At 42.4% G+C, this 26,575-nt stretch overlaps 1 protein-coding gene across 2 annotated transcripts in view; it reads right to left on the bottom strand.

The window, feature by feature from the left end:
* ARHGEF18 (Rho/Rac guanine nucleotide exchange factor 18) overlaps nucleotides 1–26,575 on the bottom strand; it is a 139,233-nt gene that overhangs the window by 44,998 nt on the left and 67,660 nt on the right. For both annotated transcript variants that reach the window (XM_040327062.1, XM_040327070.1), the window contains exons 9-17: nucleotides 23,248–23,365; nucleotides 22,693–22,941; nucleotides 12,430–12,506; nucleotides 7,564–7,742; nucleotides 6,771–6,859; nucleotides 6,453–6,641; nucleotides 6,078–6,203; nucleotides 2,149–2,234; nucleotides 246–299 (exon numbers count right to left, since the gene is read on the bottom strand). In XM_040327062.1, coding sequence (XP_040182996.1) covers nucleotides 246–299; nucleotides 2,149–2,234; nucleotides 6,078–6,203; nucleotides 6,453–6,641; nucleotides 6,771–6,859; nucleotides 7,564–7,742; nucleotides 12,430–12,506; nucleotides 22,693–22,941; nucleotides 23,248–23,365 — 1,167 coding nt within the window. The remainder of the gene's footprint in view (nucleotides 1–245; nucleotides 300–2,148; nucleotides 2,235–6,077; nucleotides 6,204–6,452; nucleotides 6,642–6,770; nucleotides 6,860–7,563; nucleotides 7,743–12,429; nucleotides 12,507–22,692; nucleotides 22,942–23,247; nucleotides 23,366–26,575) is intronic.

Here is a 26,575-nt window from a genome sequence, read left to right as displayed (position 1 = left end):
TATAATGTTTGGGGGTTCTGCGTAATTTTCTAGCAAAAAAATTATGATTTGTACATGTAGGAGAGAAGTGCCAGAATAGGCCTGGTATTGATGTGTGTATAACAGCCCGGTATGGAAGTGGTTAAAATGGAATGATGAAATTGCCAGATAAAGACTTTTCAGAAACAGCACTTTTCCTCCCACAAATTTAGGATTATTTATATAATATTTTTTTGGTATTTATCTTCAACGTTAAGTTTTATTACCTCAGATTCTTGACTTGTGGAAGGATTGTTGTTTTCCAGCACTGGCATTTCAGACTGTGGAATAAATGCAAAAAGTTTAAACGGATTATAACTCATTAAAAAGTTGTGTAGCAATTTATAAAAAAGGGAACATGTGCTCTTCTGGCTATACACTTACCCCCATCATTCCAAGTTTTTAATTTGAAATACCACCTGAAGTAAACTGCACTGGGTAGTGATTCTCAAAGCAAAACTATACTTACCTTCTCTTCAGTGCTGTGGTGTCCCAGAGCTTCCTGTCAGCCACTGACATCTTTGGCCAGTGGGCTTCCAGGTACCGATCTTGGCAAATTTCCTTGGTCAGGCAGAGATGACATCATTCCCACGCACACACACGATTTCATTCAGCACGGCACTTCAAAAAATGTACACAAAGCTGCACATGCACAGCTCAGTGTAAAGGGTGGACAGACAGTTAAAGACTTAATGCAGAAAAGACATTGGGTCTCTCTTCAGCATTAAAAATTGCCATTTTCCCCCCTAATGTTTCACTTTAAAAATAACCTCTGAGGACTAGGCCCACAGAAATCAGTCGTGATACACACCTGGCCCTGGGACACGCTTGATGTCCTACCTACAACAAGCGGTCTCTATTTAAACTACCCCTCCGGTACCTAACTGGTCACCTCCAGCCTTGTACACGGCTCTTACAATAACAGCCGCCTATTACCAGATAGGTCCCAGGGCCCTCTAACCTTCAATACCTTCACACAGTCACCACAGGTCTTCTCTGCACTGGGGCAATCTTTCCAACTAAACCTCCGTGTGAGAATCTTCTCCACGCTGGACCCATGTTCCCCCAACGAGTGGACATCCTGTGCACAGAATAATATCTCCTGACGAAGCTACCACAGTAGCAAAACTAGTACAGATGAGATCTTGACTTATACGACCCCCTTCGCTCCACCGCCACCCTCTGATCGGGGTCCCATACCACCTCGGTGATGAGTTGGCTGGTCGTATAATTTGTCCGTTTTACATTACTGCTGATGTATTTTATAAAACTGTGTATTCCCTATTTTTTTTATGTTACTTTTAATAAAATTATTCATTTTTTACCTCTACTACATCTCTCTTCTTAACTCGCTTACCTAGTACCGCTATAGTCCCCCTGCCCCCACCTATCTCTCTGGCTTTTTTGGGCCTCTGGGGTCCCAACAAACCCTATTTCTATTCAAACTTATGCTTAGGATGAAGGTACTTTAATTTTGTATTTATTTTTGTTACTGAGAGGCTTCTATATAAACCACAGAAATCATGTAGAACAGCCTCTGTGCCGACTCCATTTTCTCCATTAGAAAATGGAACAATGCATGCACACATAATCCCATCCTGGCATCAAGGAGATGCCAAGGAAGCAATTTATGCTGTGCTTTTGGAAGATGGCACTCTCCTCTGGCAGCATTCTCTCAAACAGCTGTAACTATATGAGGTCCATGCGAATAATTATCAGCTGTTCCAGCATCTACTTGTCTGTGCATAGTATTAAAAATAACAACTAACCCCTGAAAGTTAAGGCTGTACTATTATAACAGTTCAAGAGCAGGTCATTGGTTCTCTTTAACTCCTTGGTGTCGGCCACACGCAAATATGCGACCACTCGGCGGCCGGGCAGCCACATTTTTGCGTGCATTAGTGCAAACAGCGCTGTGCTAAAAGCACACGCCCTGCGTGCTTCCAGCACAGATACTGGCAGCTGATGGAAAAATCAGGTGACAACCAATCACGACGGTCACACGACCTTAAGCTCCACCTCCCGGCACCCACTGGCTCCAAGGGGTTAAATAAGTATAAATGTTCAAGCCTTTCATCAATGCATATATTTTACATGCAATTCTTGAATCACATCTTGGCATACTTTTACCTCACTATCCACAAGGTCTTGAATGTGGCTTTCTGAGCTAGTGGATGTTGTGCGTCGCTCTTTGACCCCCTGTTTAAAGCTGCCACCTAAGAAAAAAAAAAAAAAGATTTCTTACATTAACGGCTTTAATCATAGTTAAAGTGTGTACATGTTAATGTAATAGCTTACTTAGCCACCTCCAGTTTGGGCCTTCTGCCACCTGTAAAAGTGATCAGGCTGTTGTATAGCCACACGGATCACTTTAACCTTGTGCAGAATCGCTGTCTGCTGTCTCCTCAGATGAGAGGACATCCGTGATAGGCGGAACACAGAACAGAGGCGCTGCTGGGAAGATTTGTGTTCCGCCTATCACAGGACAGTCTAAGAAGGCACGGCTTTCAAATCATGGACGCTTGCAGCAGACAGAGACTGTCACCGGCCTGGAAGCCAGAAGCTGCAAAACGTGAGTGATGGCACAGTGGGGGGGGGGGGGGGAGTGGGGCCAAGTGATGGCACAGTGGGGACAAGTGATGGCACAGTGGGGCCAAGTGATGGCACAGTGGGGGCAAGTGATGGCACAGTGGGGGCAAGTGATGGCACAGTGGGGGCAAGTGATGGCACAGTGGGGGCATGTCATGTAATGGCACAGTGGGGGCATGTCATGTAATGGCACAGTGGGGGCATGCCATGTAATGGCACAGTGGGGGCATGTCATGTAATGGCACAGTGGGGGCATGTCATGTAATGGCACAGTGGGGGCATGTCATGTAATGGCACAGTGGGGGCATGTCATGTAATGGCACAGTGGGGGCATGTCATGTAATGGCACAGTGGGGGCATGTCATGTAATGGCACAGTGGGGGCATGTCATGTAATGGCACAGTGAGATTTGAAAAAAGCCTGTTTCTGTCAGCGGTTGTTCCGGCTACCCCTCAGCTTCCAGAAAGACTAGAAGGAAGGGGGTAGTCTTATACGGCGAGTATATCCCAAAACCAATATATATATATATATATATATATATATATATATATATATATATATATATATATATATATATAAAAAACACGAAAAGAAAGATCAAACCAAAAATGAAAGATCAAGAGGAAGATACACTTTGTATTTCTGCAGGTTAACAACCTGCACTGCAAGAATAGTTATCAAAAGGACCTCCTACACTGAACACAGTGTCTGCTGGGAAACGGAGTCCGAGGATGAGAGGACCTCCGTGATAGACGGTAGCGGAACACAGTGTCAAACGCCCATCATGGACCAGGAGGAAACCGCGACTTTTGAAAAATGGACGCCCGCGATCCGACAGGTACACTGACTATCACGGAACGAACGGGACCAGGAGGAAGCCGTGACTTTTGAAAAATGGATGCCTGCAGCCTGTGAAGAATACAGGTACACTGAGGCTGCAATGGGCACAGTGAGAATATGCACAGTAAGGCTACAATGGGCACAGTGAGACTGCAATGGGCACAGTAAGGCTACAATGGGCACAGTAAGGCTACAATGGGCACAGTAAGGTGTGCAAATGGGCATTGTTGACTCTCTTTTCCGCTTACAGTAGCTGCTGCATTCTTACCCTAGGCTTATACTCGAGTCAATACGTTTTCCCAGTTCTTTGTGGTAAAAAAAAGCAGAGGCGGCTTATACTCGGGTTGGCTTATACTTGAGGATATACAGGTATTTTTTTAAATCCAAGTATTGTTTTTCTCTTCTGTCCATCGCCACCTCTATGCCATATTCTGCACCACTGATTTCACAAGACGATTCCTTAATTTTTAAAACAAATCTCTTCACTTTGTTTTTGAACCCGGAGGTCCACATCCAGTTTCCATCACCTGCGACAAATGTCCTGGAACATTCCCGGATGTAGGGACTACTCCTCCAGGTCCAGGCCTACTGGCTGAGGAAATCTGCCTACCAATTGCCTACGCCTGATATGTTCAACAGCGACAAGGTTAGAACATGAAGTCCTACACAGGACAGGATCTGATCTAGGTCTCTTGGTGCAGCAAAACATCTAGTTCCTCCTGGATTGTTGATGAACTATGAGACTATGATGGTGTCCACAGATAACCATTGAGTCAATTGACTGAATTCTTGCATTCTCTTTTTGTGATGAATCTTTCAATTTTTGCAGATTTAAATGCTTTTTTAGGATAGGTAAATGGGACAATAAAGGATGACAATACCCAAAGGAAATCTAATAGTTTGCCATTGTCACTTGAACAGGAAGGAGTAAAGGTAATGTTCATCAATGGGGACGTTTGTTATTGTAACAACTCTAAGGAATGTGATTTTCTCACTTCCTGTTGCATGAAATATCAAGGGAAGTGAAAGGAAATCTCCCAAATGGTGGCATAGCAATAAAAACATACCAGCTACACTGGATTGGTAACATTTTATTGTGTCTATACAGTGCCATCACTTGATTGTCCCTACCATTACTTTCCTGAACAGGATATGCCATGGTGTGCAAGATGGTATACTCTATAGTAACATGCTGCAAATGTGATGAACTTAAACACAAAATACGATGTTAAAAAGGCACTTTCTGCATAGCTTCAGCCTGCGGCTAAATGCAGATAAAAAAATAAAAACAATACTATAAAGTGAATAAGATCTAAGGTGGAGATCAGATAACTAAATAATCCAACGGACTTCTGTTTTTTTTTTCTTGGCAAGCATGTAAACATGAATAATTATATCATGCATGCTTGAGTATATGATCTACACAAACCTATAGCAAAACGTATATTGGGTAAATATACTAAAGTACAGCCAACACAATTTTTTTTGTTTAGAATAGGTAGCTTACCCTTGTAAGTTAATTTTTTGTGCTAAAGACGCAACAGGTAGAAAAGCGAAGCCTCTACAAAGGAAGGGGGATTGCTCTCTTGGACAGTTGTCACCAAAAAGATTTCCCCTTGGAAGGATGCCACCTTTTCATGAAAACGTAGAAATTGTGGATTTCGCATCACTATTTGCCTAACATTGGTCATCAGGACTAATGCCCCGTACACACGAAAATTTTTCGGCATGTGAAAAACTAAGTTTTCTGCCTCTAGAAAAACAATGTTTTTTCCAACTTCATCATTAAAACGATGTTGCCCACACATGATCGTTAAAAAAAAAATGCTCTAGCAAAGCGCGGTGATGTACAACGGCACTATAAAGGGGAAGTTCCATTCGGATGACGCCACCCTTTGGGTTGCTTTAGCCGATTTCGTGTTAGTAAAAGACTATTTGCGCTTTTCTGTCGGTTACAGCGTGATGAATGTGCTTACTCCATTACGAACGGTAGTTTTACCAGAACGAGCACTGCCATCTGATAACTTGCTTCTGAGCATGCGCAGGTTTTTAACGTCGTTTAAGCCCACACATGATCATTTTTACAACCCGAAAAACGACATTGTTTTAAACGTTGTTAAAAAATGCAGCATGTTCGATTTTTTTTTTTTGTCGTTTTTTAGAACCCGAAAAATGTTTTTTTACATGCCAAAAAAGGATCTTGTGTACGCGGCATAACAGTTGAGGAAGCTCCCAGAAAGTGACACAGACAGCATAGAACCTATCAGTTTACTTCCTTCCCTTCTTCATCCAAAAGTACAAAAAAATAATAAAAGTTTGGATTATACATATATAATTTAGGTAAAATTTCAACCACAAAAGTTCTTACAAGTCAAAAGATATCCAATAGAAAGCCTGCTGTCAAATACAAAAATTACAAGCATCAATGCTTTTCTAATATTTGGACGCTCATTAAAAAAACATTCAAACTTAATTAAAAGAATAGGCAGTATGCCTCATGATCTGTAGACATTCACTCTAACAACCATTACTAAACTACGTAAAAATGAAGAAATTATTAGTGAACAATTTTACTGTCATTCTGTAACGCCTTCACTTTCTTTCATTTCTTATAAAAAATCCAATATTACTTTTTGAATGTCCAGAGCTGTCATAACCGCCAAATGTCTCTGATCGTCTTGGTAATGCACAAACCCCTATGCTTGTATCTTCATGTGGATTGAAGGAGAGAAATAGCATGGAATGGATCTTTTCAGCTGCAAGAATGAAGAAAGCATTTAAGTTAGAACCAATGAAAGAACAGTCCGTTCTCCTTTGTTACATTTGTATATCCAACAGTGTCTGTATAAATAATAAATCAACATAAAAAAAAAAAAAAAAACAGATCACTGAAAGATAAAAAAGAAGCAGTACTGTTACACTTTTATTGTTGTCATATTTCTCACATTAAAACCATCTGAAAACAAATTAACATGTTTCCTTTTTTGTGCATTTGTTAACAATACCTTCCGCTATGGCAGCGAGGAGCGTGCTTTCTCCTTGTAGGCTGTCTGCACTATCAGATCCAATAAACAGTCTCATCTTGGATCCTTGAGAAGAATCGTCAAAACCGTATATGTCAGCCATGTCTATGTAAAGCTGTAGCTTTTCACTCAATGTTTGCATTATATATGTATCCTTCAAATTCAGACGCTCTGCACAAGAAAGAAAGAAATATACAGGAATAAAGGTATGAGACATAATGTGTATTTGCCATCTTTAAATTCATTTAAATAACACATACTTCAATTAGAAAAACAAAAGGAATTTTGATTTTGATTTACCTTCGTAATCCTTAATTCTAGCAGCACGCTCATATGCCTGTCTCCGTTCAATATCTGCTTCATTTGTTATTTCTTCTTCATCTGGACAACTTAAAAAAGAATGGGTAATTTTAAAGAAACTAACAAGCAAAGAATAATGCAAGTAGAGATCAATAGAATAATTCTATATATTAAAGTTGGAGCCAGCAAGAGCACCAAAGTTAAAACACACTATGTGGTAAATTAAGATATTATTCATAACTACATAGTAAAAAGCTGTTATAGGAAAATTGTGCTCCTGATAGAAAGTGTTTAAAGAAAGTACAACTTAACCACCGTTCACATCGGTGTAATGAGTCATGTGACTTGACAGCTCCAAAATCGCACGACAAGTGGCACACCATTTTCAGCAATGGAAATGTTCAAATTGCTGTAACTCATTTCGCAGCGACCTTGAAAAAAGGTACCTGTGCACTACTTTTTGCCAATTTCATTTCGACTTGCATAGACTTCTGTTACATGAAGTTGCAAGCTGTAATGAAGTCAGAGGTGCAAATCGCTCTGATCTGCAGCTTTGAACTCACGCTGAAGTATCGCAATTTCAAAGCCGTACCAGTGTGAACCAGGGCTTACAGTCCAAAATCAATTTCTGCTTTCAGCTGTTTAGTGCATTACGGAGAACAATATAAGGACTCAAATGATGAGGGGCAGCAAGAACAAGAGGCCAAATGAACATCCTAGTGTAGCATGAACTACATTTAGCAAAGATATAAAAATCCAATATAAATCAGGGACGTAGACTGCTGTGGTATACCTCTCCACAGCACCACGAATTAGTGTCATCCAGGTATTCCTCTCTTCTTTGGAGGCAGTATGAATTTCATACATCTCTGGGCCTTTCAGTGAAGCACTTATGAGGAACATGGCCTTTTCTTCATTAGCCACCTCTCGGACTATCAGCTTTTGTAATGAAATAACAGGTGGTTTGGCATCCTAGAAGATAAAATGGTTTGTTTATATAGGTGATGAAATGCTATCAGTTAAAACAGTTTTTTTTCTTTTAACAAACATCCATACAATATTAAATATTTTGTGACTTTGTCCATGTTTATTAATTTGAAGTGACACTAAACACTAATAGACAACAATTATTCTGATAAAAAAAGAAAATCCATACACATTACCTAATGGTCCGGTAACTTATTTTTTCCTGAAATTGTTTCTTACTGTATTTATCTGTCTCCTTGTAATGCCCTTCGTGAACTCCTGAACCTCTCCTTTTTTGCCCTCACTTCCATTTCTTTGGAATGAGCAGTGCATGTTCATTGCAGTCACATGCACTGTTCTATGCAAATTACAAACCCCATTGTTCATGGTCCATCTCAGGAGATTGCAGAAGAGGATGGCTATGTACCTACATACAGTGGGGTCACGTAGAACAAACATAACCACCCTTTATCCGGCCTGATCACGGCAGCAAAAAGGAAGAATTTGGAGATTGACAGATGGTACTTTTTCAGTCAAGAATACATATCTGAATAGAATTGTTTTAAAATTAGAGATTGTCACACTTTAATCACTTGCTGACTGCCAAACATTAAAAAATGTTCTAGCTGCAAGTCGTTACAGTGGGGATCGAAAGTTTGGGCACCCCAGGTAAAAATTTGTATTAATGTGCATAACGAAGCCAAGGAAAGATGGAAAAATCTCCAAAAGGCATCAAATTACAGATTAGACATTCTAATAATATGTAAAAAAAAAAGTTAGATTTTATTTCCATCATTTACACTTTCAAAATTACAGAAAACAAAAAAAGGCGTCTGCAAAAGTTTGGGCACCCTGCAGAATTTATAGCATGCACTGCCCCCTTTGCAAAGCTGAGACCTGCCAGTGTCATGGATTGTTCCCAATCATCGTCTGGGAAGACCAGGTGATGTCAATCTCAAAGGTTTTAAATGGCCAGACTCATCTGACCTTGCCCCAACAATCAGCACCATGGGTTCTTCTAAGCAGTTGTCTAGAAAACTGAAACTGAAAATAGTTGACGCTCACAAAGCTGGAGAAGGCTATAAGAAGATAGCAAAGCGTTTTCAGATGTCAATATCTGTTCGGAATGTAATTAAGAAATGGCAGTCATCAGGAACAGTGGAAGTTAAAGCAAGATCTGGAAGACCAAGAAAAATATCAGACAGAACAGCTCCCAGGATTGTGAGTAAAGCAATTCAAAACCCACGTTTGACTGCACGATCCCTCCAGAAAGATCTGGCAGACACTGGAGTTGTGGTACACTATTCCACTATAAAGAGATACTTGTACAAATATGGTCTTCATGGAAGAGTCATCAGAAGAAAACCTCTTCTACGTCCTGACCACAAAAATCAGCGTTTGAACTTTGCAAATGAACATAAAGACAAGCCTGATGCATTTTGGAAACAAGTTCTGTGGACCGATGAGGTTAAAATAGAACTTTTTGGTCAAATGAGCAAAGGTACGTTTGGAGAAGAAAGGGCACAGAATTTAATGAAAATAACCTCTGTCCAACTGTTAAGCATGGGGGTGGATCAATCACGATTTGGTGTTGTATTGCAGCCAGTGGTACAGGGAACATTTCACAAGTAGAAGGAAAAATGGATTCAATAAAATTTAAGCAAATTTTGGATGGTAACTTGATGCCATCTGTGAAAAGCTGAAGTTAAAGAGAGGATGGCTTCTACAAATGGATAATGATCCTAAACACACCTCAAAATCCACGGGGGATTACATCAAGAGGCGTAAACTGAAGGTTTTGCCATGGCCTTCACAATCTCCTGACCTCAACATAATTGAAAATCTATGGATAGACCTTAAAAGAGCAGTGCGTGACAGACAGCACAGAAATCTCAAAGAACTGGAAGACTTTTGTAAGGAAGAATGGGCAAAGATACCTCAAACAAGAATTGAGACTCTTGGCTGGCTACAAAAAGCATTTACAAGCTGTGATACTTGCCAAAGGGGGGGGGGGAGAGTACAAGATATTAACTCTGCAGGGTGTTTTTCTAGGGCCTCTGCTTTCAGGAAATATATCATATCATGTTTGAGAGTTCCAAGTAATTTTAGAACAGAAAATGTTGATTTTAACATGTGTGATAAAAAGGTTAAAAACTGGCAGCAAGTGGTTAGAAGTCACTATGCTTTATGAAGTAATTTTATACTGAAATATATTCATCCTAAAATAACTACACATACAGTAACATTTATATGTAGAAAACTAAGCTTGATTTGAAATTGTATGTGAAATAATGGCGATCATACCCAACAATGCTATAAAAGACCTTTAACCACTTCCCGCCCGCCATATAGCAATATGATGTGTGCAAAGTGGTTGTGTTATCCTGACCGGGCGCCATATGACGTTATCAGGATAGCAAGCTGGCGCATGCCCGCAGGGGCGCGTGGCTATCAGTGGTGCTGTGTGTCATTCTGACACACCGCATCTCCGATCTGGGTAAAGAGCCTCTGAGGGATGCCAATCAGGGCCCACATATGATGCCAGCCAGTGCCTCCATATCAGTGATGCCCAGTGCCACCCATAAGTGCCGCCTATAAGTGCCCTTCAGTGCTGCATATCAGTGCCCATCAGAGAAGGAGAAAACGTACTTATTCACTGAATTTTATAACAGAAACAAAGAATTTTTTTTTTTTTTTTCATAATTTTCGGTCAATTTTTGTTTAGCAAAAAATAAACACCCCAGAGGTGATCAAACACCACCAAAAGAAAGCTCCATTTGTGGGAACAAAATTATAAAAATGTAGTTTGGGTACAGTGTAGCATGACCACGCAATTGTCATTTAAAAAGCGACAGCGCTGAAAGCTGAAAATTGGCTTGGGCAGAAAGGGGGGGAAGTGCCTGGCATTGAAGTGGTTAATCACTTCCATAGCGGGCACTTCTATCCTACATGTAAAAATCATAATTTTTTTGAAAATTACTCATAACCCCCAAACATTATATGTTTTTTTTAGCAGAGGAAAAAATGGCGATCGTTGCAATTTTTTATGTCACACAGTATTTGCGCAGGAATTGTTAATGAATTAAAAAAAAAAAAAAAGTAAAGTTAGGCTTTTTTTTATACAATGTGAAAGATGAAGTTACGCCGAGTAAATAGATACCTAGCATGTCCCGCTTTAAAATTGTGCACACTCATGGAATGGCGCCAAACTTTGGTACTTAAAAATCTCAATAGGCAACGCTTTAAATTTGTTTACAGCTTACCAGTTTAGAGTTAAAGAGGAGGTCTTGGGCTAGAATTGTTGCTCTTGCTCTAATGCAGGAGACAATACCTCACATGTGTGATTTGAATGCCGTTTACATATGTGGGCGAGTTACGCATGCGTTCGCTTCTATGCACGAGCACAGAGGCACTTTACATTTTTATTTTTTTTATTGTTTATTTTACCTTTATTTTTAAACTTTCTCTTTAAAAAAAATTTGATCACTTCTATTCTTATTACAAGGAATGTAAACATCTCTTGTAATCGGAATCGTGCGTGACAGGTCCTCTTTATGGAGACCCCAGATCTCTCCCCCAAGACTGGGCCGAGATAAAAAAAATAAAATAAATTAACTGTCTTGGCCTTTTCAGCCGAGTCCCCACGGCTTTGTGACCCAACGACGCGTCAGGGCCTCCGAGGGTCATAGAGATGACTGGGGACTTTGGTCCCCAGTCATCTCTATGATCAACTACCGGTGGCGAAAGATTCGTTCTCCGGGTGCAGGCATTCAGAAACCCCCACTCAAAATCCAGGACGTCATATGACGTTCTTGGGCTGGAAAGGGGTTAAGGAAGTGGGGCAGGGAAGTGGGCTCAATATAGTTTTAACTATATCCAATCTGGATACATTTGAAAGCTTCAGCTCTACCACCAACAGGTGAGATTTATTTTTATTTTTTTAAAGAGAAGTACCGTATTTATCGGCGTGAGCGTGTTATACGCCGATCCCTGCTGTCTGAGGGAAGAGGAGCGAGCGCCGCTGAATTACATAGAGCCGTGATCTCCTTCCTGTGTATCCGGTGCTCTGTCACGCACAGCCACGCCTCCTGGCCCCGCATTGGACCACTGTACTGTCTATCATATGAGCAGGGGCAGGAGGCGTGGCTGTGAGTGACTGAGCGCCGGGTACACAGGAAGGAGATCACGGCTCTATGTAATTCAGTGGCGCTCGCTCCCCCTCTTCCCTCGGAGACAGCAGGGATGATCTGACAATGAAATGTGCGACTGCAGATGGGCACTGAACAGGCAGGGCATTTTGGTAAATGTATAAGCTGCAGATGGGCACTAATCAGGCTGCAGTGAGGATCAATGTTGCAGATAGGCACAGATCAGGCTGCACTGAGGCTGCAGATGGGCACAGATCAGGCTGCATTGATGGTCAGATACCATCATTTTGCTTCAAAGTGGTTTATTAAAAAAAAAAAAAAATAATAATTCCTGAAACTTCCCTCTTAAATTGGGGTGCGTGTTAAGTACCGTATTTATCGGCATATAATGTTGGGGTTTTGATAACATTGCTTTAAAACACTTGAACAATAGAAAAGCATAAACAAAATTATGACAAGTAGTTACAAAATGTAAAAAAACAAAACATGACTCAATTAGATGGATTTTAAAGAATGAAGCTTGTTCTATGACCCAACACACTTACCAAAGAAGAAAACATATACTTTTGATCCTTCTCTTGAAGAAGCAGCAGTACATCAGTCAATAAAACAGCCAAGATATCTACACACCAAAAAAATATATATACATATTACAAATCAGAATCTTTAAAATATTGCATTAAACATATAAATAAGTGATGCTTTAACTTTGCTAGTTTCCAAAGGAAATTTGTTGATAGTTTTATCAGGTATCTATAAAGCCGAGACCTTTAGTCCCCTTTGACACTTATACGACTTGTAGCATGATTTTGGATGGCAAAATCGTATAACAAGTCATTCTTCATGATTTTCAATGACTACCATTCATACTGGCACGACTTTAAGTCGTGCAGACTTCAAAGTAGTTCCTGTATTTTTTTCTGAAGTCGGATTCCGTATTAACAGATCCGACTTTGGCATGCGACTTGTACACGACTTGTGCATGAGGGAGAACTCCACGCAATTTTTTTTGGAAAAAACAAAAAAAAAAAAAACGGCATGGGTTCCCCCTTCATGAGCATACCAGGCCCTTCGGTCTAGTATGGATTTTAAGGGGAACCCCCACACCAACAAAACTGGGTGGGGACGAGCGAGCGCCGATTTTTAAAATCATTCATTAGTCAGCTCCGGGGGTCTTCTTCCGACTTCTCCGCTCTCTGGGGGTCTTCTTCTGACTTTGGGGGTCTTCTCCGCTCTTTTCTTCTGCTCTCCGCGCTCCCCGGTTCTTTTCCAGCTCTCCGGTGCCTTTTTTGGGGATGGCCCGCTGCTATCTTCTTTAAAGCTCTTTTACTAGCGGCGGCCAGCCCGGCCTTCTTCGCCTTCTTCTCTCTTCTTTTCTTCCGATGTTGACTCACCTCTCCCTCCCGCTCTAATGCCGGGTGTGCGGTGCGCAACGATTTATATAGGCCTCTTATGACATCACAGTCCCAGCATGCTCCGGGTGGTGATGACATAATTACCCCCCCCCCTTATGTCGTCACCACCCGGAGCGGAGAAGACCCCCGAAGTCAGAAGAAGACCCCCGGAGAGTGGAGAAGTTGGAAGAAGACCCCCAGAGCGGACTAATAAATGATTTTAAAAACCTGTGTAGTGTGTTTATTTTTTTTGACACTTTTACTTATTAAAGGGGGTTCCCAGATTCCAATAAGCCCCCCGCCCGACCCCAACAACCAACGGCCAGGGTTGTCGGGAAGGGGCCCTTGTCCTCATCAACATGGGGGCAAGGTGCTTTAGGGTGGGGGGGTGCAGGGCCCCCCCCTCAAAGCACCCACCCCCCCATGTTGAGGGCATGCCGCATGGTATAGCTCAGAAAAGGGGGGGGGCGCGCTCGCTCGTCCCCACCCCCTTTTCTGACCGGCCGGGCTGGTGCTCGGATAAGGGTCTGGTATAGATTTTGGGGGGGGCCCCCACGCCGTTTCGGCGTGGGGGTTCCCCTTAAAATCCGAAAGGCACGTTTTTTCGGCGTGGGGGGTTCCTCTTAAAATCCGAAGGGGCCCGGTATGCTCATGAAGGGGGGACCCATGCCGTTTTTTTTTTTTTTTTTTTTTAATTGGCGTGGAGTTCCCCCTAATTATTGGGGAATGAAAGTCGTGTCCCTGCTCATTGAAGTTGTGGGGCAAAGTCGGATCCACAGTAGTATGACTGTTTTGTCAAAATCGCGGAAGCGAATCGCTGTAAAATCGCGCGACTTTGATGTCGCACAAGTGTAAAAGGGGCCTTAGGCTGTTTATTGCTAACAAATAGTAAAGTGGATTTTTAATGAGATATTGGGCATAGTCCACATTTAAAAAAATAAATACAAAAGGCACCCAAATTCATAAAAAAGAAAACATTGTGCATTTGAGCCTGCAAAGCACTGCAACCACATTCAGTAAATCACAGTTTTAATGTAAAGGCTTCTGCAGACTGTTCTCCAGCCCCAGTTCGTACAGAGGTAGGAATTTTCAATTAAAGAGTTGGAGGAATTAGAGGAAGCAACAACAGATTCAAGTGCAGTGAAGTCACTTAATTGAGAACAGTGCCACAAAAGTGACACGTAGTCTATTTACAGATTTCTTGGTGCCATGCACAACTATGCCAAATTTTAAATTAAGCAGAAGCCTGTGGGGAAAAATAGGATTTTTATAACAGCTTACCTGTAAAATCCTTTTCTTGGAGTACATCACGGGACACAGAGCTGCATAGCCATTACATGTGGTTATAGAGTCTACCTTCAGGTGATGGACACTGGTGTAATCAATTAAACAGGAAGTTCCCTCCCTATATAACCCCCTCCCCTACTGGGAGTTCCTCAGTTTTTGTAGCAAAGCAATAAGTGTCCCAATATCCCCAGACAAGAGGGGTGGGAGCTCTGTGTCCCGTGATGTACTCCAAGAAAAGGATTTTACAGGTAAGCTGTTATAAAAATCCTATTTTCTTTATCGTACATCACGGGACAGAGAGCTGCATAGCCATTACATGTGGGATGTCCCAAAGCAATGCTTACTGAGGGGAGGGAGACACCAACAACGCAGACCGCCATCAGACGTGAGGACCTATAATGCTGCCTGCAGCATACTGCGCCAAAAAGCTGCATCCTCTTGCCGTCTTATGTTCACCTGATAGGAGTTAGTGAACGTAAGCACAGATGACCAAGTTGCGGCCTTGAAAATCTGCGTCATAAAGGCTTGGAAATGCATTGCGCATAAAGCGCTTACCATCCTGGTAGGGAGCACCCCCACAAAAAAACAGGGGGAATCCTAATCTAACCACAAGCCTGAATAATAACCTGATGAATCAACCTTAAAAACAGTTGATTTTAGACGCTGCCTGCCCTTTCCTGGGGCCTCCTGGTAGCGCAACAACATCAGTTTTCCGTATCCGAGCAGCCGCTTCAGATAGGCCTAGACCCTTCTTACTCTAACGAGAGAGAGAGTGTAACCCTTTTAATAGCTGACCTGAACACTGCCTGCCCATCTAGGGTCTTCTGGCAGCCCAATAAAAACGTCGGCTTTCTATATCTGAAACCTTCAGATAGGTATTTAACTGCTCTCATCTCAATTGAGAGAAAAGCAATAACCTTTCCTTCCGTGAAACAAGGTTTTGAAAAAAGGGAAGGTAAGAATATCTAGATTCAAATGAATACTAGATCCTTCTAGTAAATAAGGTTGGGTGAGGATGAAAATCACTCTACTTGTAAGAATAATTGAGTATGGCTCTATACCAAGAAAGTTGCCAATACTGAAACTCTCTTGGAGGCTACCACAACCAAGAACACCAATTCCTTGTTAAAGGATGAAGAGAAATATGGTGCATCGGCCCAAGGAGCTGACCCTGTAAGCCGACAAAACTAGAGCCAATCCTCCGAGCACAAGGGCGACCCAACTGGTGGACTTATACAAGGGGTGACGTGCATAAAAGCCCGGACCAAAGAGTGTGAAGTAATCGACCTTTGGAAGCAAGGCCGAGATCGGATCCTTGATATAACTTAAGGCTAGCTCCGTCTCCTTTCCAAATGTAGGAAGGCAGGAATTTTACCTTTGACAAACTTCCACGGATGCCACCATCTGGTTTCACACCAGGAACATGGGCCTTCCAGACCGTAGGATATCTGGTCCTGGAGGCCAGCTCTCTTGTATGAATCAAGGGAATTGCCGCTGATTCTGAAAGCCCCGATCCTCGAGAATGTGGGCTATAATAGCCAGACCATTAATTCACCTGTTGCAAGGCAGAATGTAATACCCCCTGCAAAGTAGGCCTGGACAAGATGTAAGGGACTGTGGGTCCTCTACTACCACCCTTACTGTTCCTGCACCGAGAGGTCGTCAGGGTTATGCCGGAGTAATCAGGCCAGCTTCCGTTCTCCTCTAAATGTTGCATAGAAGCCACAAAAGTCGCGGCACTGGGGGGAGAGACAACCAGTGACAACTGGTCCCCCCCCCTGGATTACAAACACATCTGCCCCGCATGCGGGTGGATCCTTTATCCTTGACCCCAAGCTGTTCAATCTCTTGTTGAGCCTGGACGCCAATACATCTTATGTACAGGGTACTATTTCTGTGACATTTGGTCAGGAAAACAGTCGGGGTGTAGAGGTCATTCTCCCGGAGACACTTGTTGACGGCTCCAGCGAATCGCCTACCAATTCTGCATTTTATGAAATGACGAATGTCAATAGGCAAGGCACAAGCTCCTCCTTGGTAAATTAAGTAAATCACTAGTATGGCATAGTCTGATTGTACTCTGACAGAACCAACCTGCCACCTGAACGTTCAGGCCCCTAAGCCAGATGCTCCATCGGTAGCTCTAGCTGACAGATAAGGCTCCCTTGGAGCTTGACTACTTCCCCTGGGCCATGGTCTCTTCCTGACCTGGCAAACCCTTTTAGTTAAGAATCACCAAGAGGAATTCCAGCATATCTCTGGGACCGGGTTCTTTGGATAATGCTAGGTCAAGATCCACTCTTTCTAGGCCGACAAAATACTGTTTATAACAGCCCTGAATAAAAGTTAGTATAGGGAACTGTCTTGAATGAAGCCAGCATCTTCCCTAGTGCCTTAATCAAAAGGCCAAAAGTAAGGAACTGTTCCTTGCCGTGACCACATAGACCAGTTTTCTTATAGCGATGGTCTTGTCTGAGGCCAAAAAAAAAAACTCTCCTTTTTGGACTGTGCCAAACATACCCAGCTTCTTGTCAAATGAAAGAATGTATCTTTAGAGTTCCAGATACTTGACCATGCTGGACACCCTTAGGTCCAGCCATGCTACTGACTGACCCATCAGCAGGAGTTTGCTTCGGTATGCCATTACTGCTATACCCTGGGCCTACAGACCTGCTAGAGGCGGGCCCTAGCACCCTGACAACCCAGGCACGGAGGCTAACCCAAAAGGGCAAGACCACCAACTGGAGATAGTGCTGTTCCCCTGTAAAACGCAGACAACCTCTGCAGACCCAAGTAAATAAACACATATGCAACTGGCTCCCCATGTGTGTATGTGGCAAGTGTTAAAGCCATATGCCTCAATGGAAGTGTGTGTACATGGCAGCGTGTGTTCCTGGAAGCATGAATTCATATAAATATGTTTTAAGCAAAACATGCATATAGCATGTGTGCTCTGGAACAAGCATCTTGCAAGCAAGCATGTGATATAAACGTGTTATGCAACAATGTGCAAAATGAACCCATGCAGACACGTATTTCTATGCAAACACAAGGAACCCTGTATTGCTTAATTAGGCCGCCATGTGCAACTTTAAAGTAATCATGCATCCTTATGCGATTCAGCATCTTCCATGCGATCAACATCTTATGCATTTTAAGCACTACTGTGCGGACAAGAACCCTTGTGTGACCAAGGACTCTTGTGTGACCAAGCACCCCTGTGCGATCCAGCATCCTTATGCACTCAAGCATCTTAATGCGACTTTAGGCATTTCTGTGAAACAAGCCTCTCTATGTGATCAAGTATCCTTGAGTAATCCAGGACGCTGTTGATCCAACAACCATGTGTGATCCAGCTTATTTTTGCATTCAAGCATCTTTAAGCGATCTTTAGGCATTCTTGTAGAAACAAGCCTCTCTGTGCGACCAAAATATCCTCGAGTAATCAAGGACTTGGGTGATCGGGTAATCATGTGTGATTCAGCATTTTTATGCCTTCAAGCCTCTTTATGCGATTCTAGGCATTTCTGTGGAAACAAGCCTCTTTGTGTGACCAAATATCCTTGGGGAATCAAGGACTTGGGTGATCAGGTAATCATGTGTGATTCCAGCATTTTTATGCCTTCAAGCCTCTTTATGCGATTCTAGGCATTTCTGTGGAAACAAGCCTCTTTGTGTGACCAAATATCCTTGGGGAATCAAGGACTTGGGTGATCAAGTAATCATGTGCGATTCCAGCATTTTTATGCATACAAGCATCTTTATGCGAACTTAGGCACTTCTGTGGAAACAAGCCTCTCTGTGTGACCAAATATCCTTGGGTAATCCAGGACGCGGATGCTCAGGTAACCATGTGTGATGCAGCATCTTTTTTGCATCCAAGCAACTTTATGCGATTTTAGGCATTTCTGTGGAAACAAAGCACTTCTGTGTGACCAAACATCCTTGGGTAATCAAGGATTTGGGTGATCAGGTAACCATGTGTGTGTGATCCAGCATTCTTATACATACAAACGTCTATGCGATTTTAGGCCTTTCTGTGAAAACAAGTCTCTCTGTGTGACCAAATATCCTTGGGTAATCCAGGACTTGAGTGATCAGGTAACTAGCATCTTTATGCACTCAAGCATTTCTATGCAACTCTAACAAACATGCAACACCATACAGACAGAAACATGTATCCTTATGCGATCCACAATAAAACATGCTCTGTTACTTGTTTTTATCCCACATGCATTCCAAACTCATGTATCTTATGCAACATGCGGACTGGTAAAGAGGAAGTTATCCTCTGTAGATGTGCGTTTCCTCAATTAAGAGACGTTAGCAATGTGTACCAGCAACTGTGCATCCCTCAGATGTGCATTTGGTTAGCCTGAAGCCGACACCAGGCTGAGGACCATATGGAGGTCTTACTAGCCACCTATAGGAAAAACCTCTCTTTACACTCCAAGGAGAAGATAGAGGCTTTGGCCGAGTAGGCAGAGGGAAATTATATGCAGCATGAATCTCTGAAAAGACTGCAGGTGCAATCAGAACCTGTAGGGCTATTGATAGCTTCTCCTCGTTAGGCTGCAGCTCCTGTCTCCTGTCCTCTGACAGTGAACCTTCATCCCCAGCTCTTCTAATCCCTTTGTTTAAGGATTAAAGCAGGAAAAGGGACACACCCTGCTTTTTTTTTTTTGCTTCTTGTGAGGATGCTGCGAACATAGCAGTTAACCTCTTGTAGAACAACAAATGTGATGCAAAAAACAAAACACATGCAGAGTGGCTGCAATGTTGGGGGAGGCTGCATTGATTGCCTGACAGGTCTGATGGCTCAATCTGTGAGCTGTCTCTACAGGGGAGAATAAGGGGCCACCAGGTTCAGGTGGCGATTCCTTTTTATATTCCTACCCCTGACCTTATTCAATGGGGAGACCAAAGTCCTAAGCTAAAAGCAGAGGAGCTTAACCCAGGTGCATCAACAGCTGAACTTAGTCTGGCAGCAACAATGCCTGCTAATCTGCACAGCTAGATGCGGAGTAGGCGTCTTAGATGAATCTGTATCCAACTCACACAAGGTGCTTGCGTTTGTGTCCCCCTAGCTTTACAGAGCTCTGACATCTGGGCCTTTTTGAAGAGCCCTCTCTGCGACTGCACTGAGCCGGTGAGCACGTGCAACATGGTAGAGCCTGAAGCTGAGGAAGTGGGACGCACAATAGACCAGCTAACACTTAAGCTTCCGTCTTTGGAAAGCATGGTAAGCGAAAACATCAGGCATGTCTTTTACTGCCCATAGTAGTGGAAAAAACAGATAAGACTTGCAGCTACTCATGGAAGACAATGCTTTGCATAGGATTAAGGGCATTTTTTTTTTTTTATGTACCAGCCCCTTCCAGGGGAGATATATGGGTACTACAGCCATCCTGTCTGAACAGACATAGTGGCCCAGGCTACATGCCGGCTAGGGGAGGTATATGGGTGCCCTGAGCCATCCCGTCTCAAAAGACATCGTGGTTTACATTGCCCATGCATAAAAACATAATATAGGCGAGACCCATAGTCCCCTACAGAAGACCTACTGTCGAACCAAGTCCCGTAGGTCCCTCTCTTACCTTTCCACGCTGCAGGGTATTGCCAAGCAAGAGGCCCAATCTTCCCCCTTCACCGTGGGTATAGTCCTAGACCTTCAGGGACCGGGGTCCATGGCAGGAACACCACACCCCTGGACCTATATAGCACCCTGGCAGCAGAAAAAACATTTGGTCCTTAGAAGGCACAAAGTTCTGGAACCCAGGATCCAGCCCTCCGCAGAGAGGCATTATAGGCTAAACCTCATTCTTCGTACCAAGGCCCGGGTACCGTCCACTTTGGCTATGAAGCACCTTGGACGGATCCGGATTTATGGAGGCTTTTTACATCCAGCATGGATCCCTCCAGTGGAGCTCCTAAGAGCACATGTTAACTCGTGACCAACACCTTAGACACTGATGAAAAAACTGAGGAACTCCCAGTAGGGGAGGGGTTATATAGGGAGGGAACTTCCTGTTTAATTGATTACACCAGTGTCCATCACCTGAAGGTAGACTCTATAACCACATGTAATGGCTATGCAGCTCTGTGTCCCGTGATGTACGATAAAGAAAGCACCATCTGATTAAGTTAAGTGGGGATGGGGTGCACTGGGGAATGGCACTACATAACTCCTTTAACCACTTCCTTACTGGGCACATATACCCCTTCTTGACCAGGTGAAATTTCAGCTTGTGGCACTGCGTCACTTTAACTGACAATTGCGCGGTCGTGCGACATGGCTCCCAAACAAAACGGACGTCCTTTTTTCCCCCACAAATAGAGCTTTCTTTTGGTGGTATTTGATCGCCTCTGCGGTTTTTATTTTTTGCGCTATAAACAAAAATAGAGCGACAATTTTGAAAAAAAAAATATATATTTTTTACTTGTTGCTGTAATAAATAGCCCAATTTTTTTTCTCAGTCTAGGCGATACGTATTCTACATATTTTTGGTAAAAAAAAAAAAAAATCGCAAGAAGCGTCTGGTTTGCGCAAAAGTTATTGCGCTTACAAAATAGGGGACAGAATTATTATTATTTTTTTTTTTTTTTTTTACTAATGGCGGCGATCAGCATTTTTTTCGGGACTGCGACATTAAGGCGGAGACATCGGACACTTTTGACACATTTTTGGCGCCATTCACATTTATACAGCGATCAGTGCTATAAATATGCACTAATTATTGTATAAATGTGACTGGCATTGAAGGGGTTAACACTAGGGGGGTGAGGAAGGGGTTAAATGTGTACCCTGAATTGTGTTCTGTGTGTGGAGGGGGTGACTGGGGGAGGTGACCGATCTCTGTCCCTATGTACAAGGGACACAGATCGGTCTCCTCTCTCCCCTGACAGGACATGGATCTCTGTGTTTACACACAGAGCTCCATGTCTTGTCCCTGTAGCCGCCGATCCCGAGTGCCTGGCGGACATCACGGCCGCCAGGCACACGCATCGGCATCTCAGCGATGCGGCGGGCATTTTTTTCGTGACTGCGACATTAAGGCGGAGACATCGGACACTTTTGACACATTTTTGGCGCCATTCACATTTATTCAGCGATCAGTGCTATAAATATGCACTAATTATTGTATAAATGTGACTGGCATTGAAGGGGTTAACACTAGGGGGGTGAGGAAGGGGTTAAATGTGTACCCTGAATTGTGTTCTGTGTGTGGAGGGGGGTGACTGGGGGAGGTGACCGATCTCTGTCCCTATGTACAAGGGACACAGATCGGTCTCCTCTCTCCCCTGACAGGACATGGATCTCTGTGTTTACACACAGAGCTCCACGTCTTGTCCCTGTAGCCGCCGATCCCGAGTGCCTGGCGGACATCACGGCCGCCAGGCACACGCATCGGCATCTCAGCGATGCGGCGGGCACGCGCGCACCGGCGACTGCGCGTGCAGGCCATATAAACACGGCCAGTCAGAGAAGTAGAACCACCCTGCGGCCGTATAAAGTCGTACGGCCGTCGGGTAGTGGTTAATATGGTTGTAACAAGAATCATACTAAACTATTGTAAACACTTCAATAATAATCTAAAATCCAAATTGGTACAACCAGGTACCCCTTTAAAAAATAGATCAGTTATTTTTTTATGCTTGGAAGTTTATACTCCTCGAATGGAAATCTGTTTAGACCCCTACTTTGGACCTCTGGAACTCTGTTAACAAAACGGTGCCATTGAATTAATTCACTTACGGGTCTAGAGGACGCCCCAATTCTCTATGGTATGGGACATTTGGACAGAGCCCAAGGACACGGTAGCCTCAGCGAGAATGCCCCAATAGTAGGTATTAATCTGACCTTATTAAAACGCATATACGTCATTTCATTGTACCGTGGGAACATTTTCTCCTGACATCCAATTAGTGCCTACCAGAATTGTCGAGTCACCTTTGGCATTGGTTGACAACCATTTCAGTTTTGTGTGCTTTGTTTTGTGTTCTTAATCCTAGGTATGCCCAATAGGCTTTGTATACCTTACCTTTTAAATTCAATATTTTTTATTTATTTTTACAAAAAAAATTATAAAGTAGGCCACTAAAGAAAAATCTATTTTCCCCATATACCTTTCAATCTTCCCGAAGCCGACTTCCAATAAAGCATGCCATCAAGAAGAAGTTGCCGGTTTTCCATGTTATGCTTCCTAAATGTCATCCCATTCTTTAATTTAACAGAGGATTTTGGCTCCATTTTGGCTATGATTTCACTCAGACGTTGTCCCTTCTCACTCCTATGAACACGCAAATCTACTTCTGTGATGGTTTCCTTTAGGAGTGTAAGAGCCTGAGTCAATGCTTCATAGTCCTCGGTCCCTTCTAGGTAAAGCCATAAAAAAGTACATAGTTAGACTTGAAACAAAATCTATTAAACCAAAACAAATGTATTATATGTTCTACAGAAATTAAAATTAAGTGTTAGAAAAAACACTTCCTGACAACATTAAAGAGAATTATAGCTGTAAAGTATTAGAGCACTGTAAAAACAAAGATGGTGCAGTGCACTGGTGGATTTTTTTCTGACACTATGCAACAATCACAATGCGCAAATGCAGCAGAGTGCAAAAATTACACTACCTTCTCTTCTTTTTAAATAAATAGGAATACACAGAGTATTTGCCCTACCTTCTGTGTTTTGAATGATCCTCTCCACAAGGACTGGATATTTTGTAATCCTCTGTGTAACCAAGAGTATACACTCCGGGACTCCCAGACGCCTCACAATAGACGAGTTACCTATTTTCTGGTAAAAAAATAAATAAAAAGTATAAACTTAAATATCCTACAACATTTTATTGCCTACTCACACAAGGAGTAAAAGCCAAGTGATGATGAATAGAAGGGAAAAAAAAAAGACATAATTCATAGGTCATTTAGTTTTTTTTTGTATTCTGCACTCCATTTACTTCTATTGCATTACAATACATGGAGTTTTGGACAACATAATAAAGCCATTTAAAGTAGAACTATGGGAAAAATAAAATAAATGATATACAGTATGATGCAGAGTGTCACTAGGATTAACAGAGCAGTTTTGTTTTTGGAGTCCCACATAACCTAGTTTAATTACCTGTTACCATCTTTACTTCAGAGACATGGACTCTCCAAGATGCTCTTTTCATACTGAATCATGTTACTGACCTGTTGCCAGATGTTCTTTCTGCTTAACCACTTTGCCAGCTTTCGGTTTCCCTGGACTAAATTTTTTGAGACTGCTGTTGCCATCAATTTCAAAATTACTTTACCTAGCTTTTTTTTTTTCTTACAATGGTAAATTTTCTCAGTTTAAACATTTGACGTGTTTACTACTCTCTATTGTTAATAAATTATGGGTTTATGAGATTTGCAAATTGTTGTATTTGTTTATTTTACACAGCATCCCAACTTTTTGGGAATTGGGGTTGTATTAGAACAGGTTAATTATAAGAGGTTATGCCACCACCATCAGTTGACTAGACACTGGCATAAAAAGACAAAAAAATCCCCTGCCAGGTATAATTCCACCTGGTTAGCCAAGGCTTCAAATTTTGTAGCAAGCCATAAGCCAAAAAAGGCAGAGGGGTAGGATCCCTGTGTCCTGTGATGTACTCCAACAAAGGGATTTTACAGGTAAACCAAAAATTCTATTTTCTTTATTGTACATCCCTGAACACAAGGTGTTTTATCTCCATTTTGAGGCATGTCCCAAAACACTCAATATGAGAGAAGGTAAACACGACAAGTCAACAGGCCCCAAACAGAAGAGGTTAGAAACCTTACGCAGCAGCCCACAAAACTCACCGACCAAAGGTGGTGTTCTCAGCAGCTTAAACATCTACATGGTAAAACCTTGTAAAAGTATATAGATGGAAGACTAGGTAGCCAATTTACAAACTTGAGCTACTAATGCCCGATGACAAAATAGCCCAGGAGGCACAAGCACTCCTGGTAGAATGAGCCATCACTGAACATGGTGGAATTTTCTCCTTCAGTTTAGAAGCCGGAGATAAAAGTTGATAGATGCAACAAAAAATGGTAGATAAGAAAGCTGCATTACCCGACCTTCAGGGAGCACAAAGAGGAAAACAGACTGAGGAATGAACCACATCTAAGGTTTGAAGAGCCTTGCTGCCTGACGTCTGAGGCTTAGGACAAAGAGAAAAAAAAAATGGGTTGATTTACTAAAACTTGAGTGCGCAAAATTTTGTGCAGCTCTGCATAGAAACCAATCAGCTTCTGGGTTTTCTTTTTTTGTCATAGCTTAATTTAACAAGTTGAAGTTAAAAGCAGATTGGCTACCATGCAGAGCTGCACTAGACTTTGCACCCTCCAGTTTTAGTATATCAAACCCAATGTCCTGATTCAAATGGAACAAGAAACCACCTCAGTTAAAAAACAATGGATGGTTGAAGCAGTAGAACTACCTTGTCACGTAGAAACACCGAGAACAGTTCCTTACAGGAAAAAGCAGCCAATTCTGAAACTCTGCAAGATGAAGTAATGGCAACCTGAAAAATAATCTTCCAGTGCTGATTCTAAGAAATATCACAGATAGGATTAATAAGAAATTTCGGCAATAAAGAAAGTACCAAGTTCATGTCTCACGGAGTGAACAGAGTCTTAACTGGTGTAACAATACGTGTGATACCTTGCAGAAAGACACACAAAGGACGTGAAGCAATAGGTCTCAGATTACGGACTCAGAAGTAGGTCATCCAGGAAACCTATAAGAGGAATACCAAGGGAACTTAGGAGACTCAATAGTGCCAGGACCTTGAACGCTCCAAGAGCAATGGAAAGGGAGAACCGCTGACCCACAAAATTAAAGTGGCGATCCTCCACTGAGTGAGGAAAGATCGTGTAGATAAGCATCTATGCCATCTACTGATGGCAGTAAAATCTCCATACTGGAGCAAGGCCACTGTACCTGTGGAAACTTGCCGAGTCTTTTGAGCTCGGTTATGTAACCATAAAAAGTTTTGAGTAGAAACTGCAAAACCTTTTGCCATCTGGACCAGAAAGATCATTCTCCATAATAGAAGATTATCGGTTTTTGCAAAAAGATATATTAAAGCGGTTGTGTAGTCCCATAAAAAATAAGAATTGTCAGCTGTAAGGAAAAAGGCATAATGAGCTAGTATGCACCGCATACTAGCTCATTATGAAATACTTACCTTAGAATGAGGTGTCGGTAACCCACCTGGTCCATGCCGAGGTAGCTGACATGTTGCCTCTGCGTGTTTTCCAGGTATCGCGGCTCCAGTGCTGTGAGTGGCTGGAGCCGCAATGTCGTCACTCCCCGCAAAGGTTTAGGAGATATTTTTTTACCTACAGGCAAGCCTTATTATAGGCTTACCTGTAGGTAAAAGTTACAAAAAAAGAATATACAACCGCTTTAAACCTACGGTTCATTCAAGAGAAGATTCCTTGGATGAGGATTCTTCTGCGTCTCCTACCAGAGCAGTCTTGTCCTCCTTTACCTTGCCCTCCACTGGTTTCTCCTCCATTAACAGGGAGGAGAGGAGGAACACATTTGCTTGCAACCAAGGTGGTCCAAGCCAGCACATATTCCAGAAAGCTAATGCTGTATTCAGCAATAAACTTGTTGAGTCTCTTGAGGTCAAAGAAGGGACAAACATTGAAGCTCTGTTTTGGAACCATGAAAAGGTTTGAGTAGAAACTGCAAAACCTTTTGCTCTCTGGATCAGCATGATCATAAAAAACTGCTGCTGTACTCCCTCCCTTGTTGCAAGGAACTGAAAAAAGGTGTCCCATAACAAACATTCACAGAAAAGTGTTTGAAAGGGTATGGTTTCACTTAACACCAGTGTGCTGGTTATGCCAGGAGATTTGGACTTCTAATCTAATCAGTGCACCACAAGGAAATGTTGTGTGGCCTGTTTAATACTTGTGATTTTTTGTCCCACACAAGAATGGATCTACTGAGACCTATAGTCCCACAGTGAAAGTCACT

Source organism: Rana temporaria, chromosome 1, assembly GCF_905171775.1.
Source record: "Rana temporaria chromosome 1, aRanTem1.1, whole genome shotgun sequence".
NCBI lineage: Eukaryota > Metazoa > Chordata > Amphibia > Anura > Ranidae > Rana > Rana temporaria.
The sequence above is the reverse complement of the archived record's forward strand: the minus strand, read 5'-3'. Positions and strand labels throughout refer to the sequence as shown.